The 3259-nt window shown below is 43.4% G+C and overlaps 1 protein-coding gene across 1 annotated transcript; it reads right to left on the bottom strand.

Annotated features, from left to right (window-relative positions):
- Positions 1-522: 522 nt before the first annotated feature.
- On the bottom strand, positions 523-2626 carry LOC148864806 (cinnamoyl-CoA reductase-like SNL6). The gene is made up of 5 exons (XM_088975165.1): positions 2368-2626; positions 2115-2281; positions 1454-1645; positions 993-1333; positions 523-744 (listed from the first exon to the last, which is right to left on the bottom strand). The coding sequence occupies exons 1-5, from the start codon at positions 2609-2611 to the stop codon at positions 651-653; spliced, it is 1038 nt and encodes a 345-aa protein (XP_088831291.1). The 5' UTR covers positions 2612-2626; the 3' UTR covers positions 523-650.
- Between the last annotated feature and the right edge of the window lie 633 nt (positions 2627-3259).

The following is a 3259-nucleotide window of genomic DNA, read 5'->3' as shown; positions in this document are numbered from 1 at the left end:
TCCAGAAAACGAATGTAAATATGTAGAAAAGCAAAACCTTATATTCTATATTATTTTAGTTATATTTATATATTATATATTTGCATTTATATTCTTTTTAAATTGAACCTTATTGACTAACATATTTATAATTCCAATTGATTCATTCGAAGTTTTTGGATATCATATCTTTTTGGTCTCCGGATCTCCTGCCCACAACATACTACCTCCCCGTGCATAAAGGAGATCCAGACTCGTCTTTCCGATATCATAATCGAATTTTTTGAATCATTGATTGGATTAGAGTTTCAAACACCGTCTATTAGCGGTCCCGAGCCGGGCCTTAACCTAGCCCAAGCCTGGAATTGCCATGAAGGAGCTAATTTCCCCATTCCCACAGTAGTTACTGAACTTACTGATTTCCCAATTCCTAAACTTCACCTAATTTGTAATATATTTATTTATTTGCTGCGAATTTGCAAGATACCTTTCGTTGCAGAGAAAATGGCTTCTTGGCCATTAATGGCCAGGTGACGATACACATACATGTACACAATTCTTTTATTGGAATAAAACAAATAATTACAATAATACAAGAAGAAACTGATGACGTGTACATTCCCGATGCCGTTGGTTACCGACTTGTTGCATCACCATCATCTTTACAGACTTTACTCCACGTGGATTCCGGTATCAAAGTCCACCATCAGCTTGCCCAGTTTCTTGTTGCTGATACTTTGCTTGAATATCCTTGTATCCTGCCACCTGTATAGTGTATACAAAACCACATCCACATAATTTTAGACAAATTTACGGTGATTATGTCATCGAGAAGATCAATCCATTTGGACACGTAAATCCCAGGACACGTGCAAGTTCTCCTTTCTCAACTGTTGCACGCAAGGACATACACGTGGCCTGATGGATGTTCGTGCAAATAGCCAACAAACTTTGTGGATTTTTTTAAGGGCCTGCGAAAGGACAGAAATACCATCAAAGACGGAAAATTTCACCTTTGTGGTATAGCGGAGGGAGAAGAAGGGCGGGTCAACATCTGGTCGAGTTTGACTGCGTCTTCCGGACGATTGATTACATGGTTGAAGCACAGATAACGCCCGTACGATGAGATGTCTTCGTAGACGCAGATGTGGGCATCCACCAAGAACTTCAGATCCACGGTCACGAATACCCCATCTTCGTACATCTCGGCCGCTCCTTTCAAGTACGGATTCGTGATGGACAGCTCTGGCCCCGTCAACAGTCCCGCGTTGATGGTCACCATGTTGAGCTCTCTGTCCATTGCCAGCGCCCACGCCGTCTTCTCCGCTACCGTTTTCGATAGCGCGTGCCACAGCTGATCGAGATCACACGGTGAACGTATATATCAGCCGGAGAATTTTGAATTCGAATGAAATGACGAAAATATCCTTCATAATCATAAACAAAACGTGATTGGCTTGGATATTTTGGGTACCTTCAACTTGCGGCAGAAATTAACGTCGCTCCAGTTCCGTTCGTCGAAATCGGAAGCTGACTTGCCGCGCTCTTCTCGCCAGACGGCGGCCGTCACCGACGACGTGAAAACGACCTTGTCTATCGTATCCGTCTGTGCGCACGCTTCCAACACGTTGTGCGCCGCTCTCACCTCTACTTCCACCATGAATTCCTGCACCAAACCCCAAGAAACAGCGTTAATAAAAGGCTTCCTCTTTTATTACGAAACTAGCCTTGCGTTCCGTGTTAACGCACCCTTCTCTTATTGCGTGGGGTGGGAACAGAATTAGATTTACAAGAACATCACTTAAAAACCGTCCGGTTGGAACCCAAGCATCAACCCAGGTTCCATTGAATAGGAACGTGCCATTTGGCAGAAGGTTCATTGACGAATCATAGACACTTAGACAGCACATGGGACATGGCGTGTGCCAGTCATCGGCCCAACACGGTTCGTATGTACTTGTCAACTTGACGTTAATAAAATAAAATAAAGCTTCAAATACCAAATAAGTCCTCTAGTTCAATATCAGTGGAAATTTGGAAAAGGTGAAACTTGAAAACTGGAATTTAAGTGTGAATGAATGATTGTGTGTGGAAGTGGAAGTGGGGAATTGCAAAGGAACAGTAGAGGCACATACATCGAAGGTGGGCTGGTACTGGGGAGGCTCGAAGGTGTAGAACAAGCCAGAACAGCCCTTCAAAGCATCTATGATGCTCTGGTAGTCAAACGGATCTGCGTGGAAGACTTTCAGATTCTTGCTATTATCGGAAGAAATTTCCTTGAATGCTTCGAATTGCAAATCACCTAAAACAAACAATCCACGCAAGAGAGGATGAGAACAGACGTAAGTGTGATTATAAAGCAGAAGATGAAGAAAGAAAGAAATTAACCATGGTTCTGGACAGCGGCGTGGACGGTGTAGCCCCTTTGAAGGAGACGATCCACAAGGCTGGAGCCTAAGCGGCCAGAAGCGTCCATGACGCAGACAGTCTTCAATGTATCGTAATCAGGGAAGGAAGCCGCTGCTGGTGCCATTTGTTTCTGTGTCTCAGACTCAAAGAGAAAGGAAATGAGTGAGAGAAGATTTTCGGTACTTTCGTTTCTTTGGAAGCAATGAGGTAGATGTGTGTGCATGTCTGTGTATTTAAAGAGGGAAGAGGGAGAGAGGGCTACTGGCATTCAAAGAGTGTGTGGTAAGTAGATGTTGATGGTTGGAAGGTGGTAGTTGAGAAAAAGAGAATGAAATGAGAGAGAGAGAGAGAGAGAGAGAGGGGGGGGGGGGAGGTTGTGTAGAAAGCAAAATAATTGATGAAATTGAAATTGATTGACGGGTGGGTTGGGACCATCGGGTCGGCAACCACCCGATCATGGTCGCCTCCCCAGCTTAGGCCACGTTTCATTTGGAGAACCTGGTTTACTCTTCACCCCGGGCCCGGGAGCATAGTCAATAAGCATTAATTAAAATACCGGGGCCATAGTCAATAAAATACAAAAACCTCCCTTAAATTTTTTTGACAATCATAAAATCCTCTCCTTTAATTTTACTTTAACAACAATCTCCTTAAAATTAAAAAAAAATCGACAAAAACTTCCCTTTGGTCATTGACTCAAACGGAAAACGTTAAATCCATGCATCAACATTTTGTAAATTACTCTCTCTATTGACCCTCTCTCTACGAGTCAAGTGACACTGCTTCTTCACACTTTGATCCGTTCTTTCCCCAGCTTCAAAAGCCACAACCGCCCCCCACTTCAACCTCCCTTCTTTTCCCTCCTTTTCTC

This window comes from Nelumbo lutea, chromosome 3 (assembly GCF_056320005.1).
Source record: "Nelumbo lutea isolate HS-2025 chromosome 3, American lotus-T2T, whole genome shotgun sequence".
NCBI classification, from domain to species: domain Eukaryota; kingdom Viridiplantae; phylum Streptophyta; class Magnoliopsida; order Proteales; family Nelumbonaceae; genus Nelumbo; species Nelumbo lutea.
Note: the sequence above shows the minus strand (reverse complement) of the source record. Positions and strands in the feature narration are given on the sequence as shown.

What these genes read in the sequence shown, in the direction of transcription:
- LOC148864806 (XM_088975165.1), bottom strand. Translation starts at nt 2,611, where the DNA reads ATGCACACACATCTACCTCATTGCTTCCAAAGAAACGAAAGTACCGAA. An exon ending in CGCCGCTGTCCAGAACCATG is followed by an intron (nt 2,282 to 2,367) that starts GTTAATTTCTTT and finishes TGTTTGTTTTAG; the next exon opens with GTGATTTGCAATTCGAAGCA. An exon ending in AGTACCAGCCCACCTTCGAT is followed by an intron (nt 1,646 to 2,114) that starts GTATGTGCCTCT and finishes GGTTTGGTGCAG; the next exon opens with GAATTCATGGTGGAAGTAGA.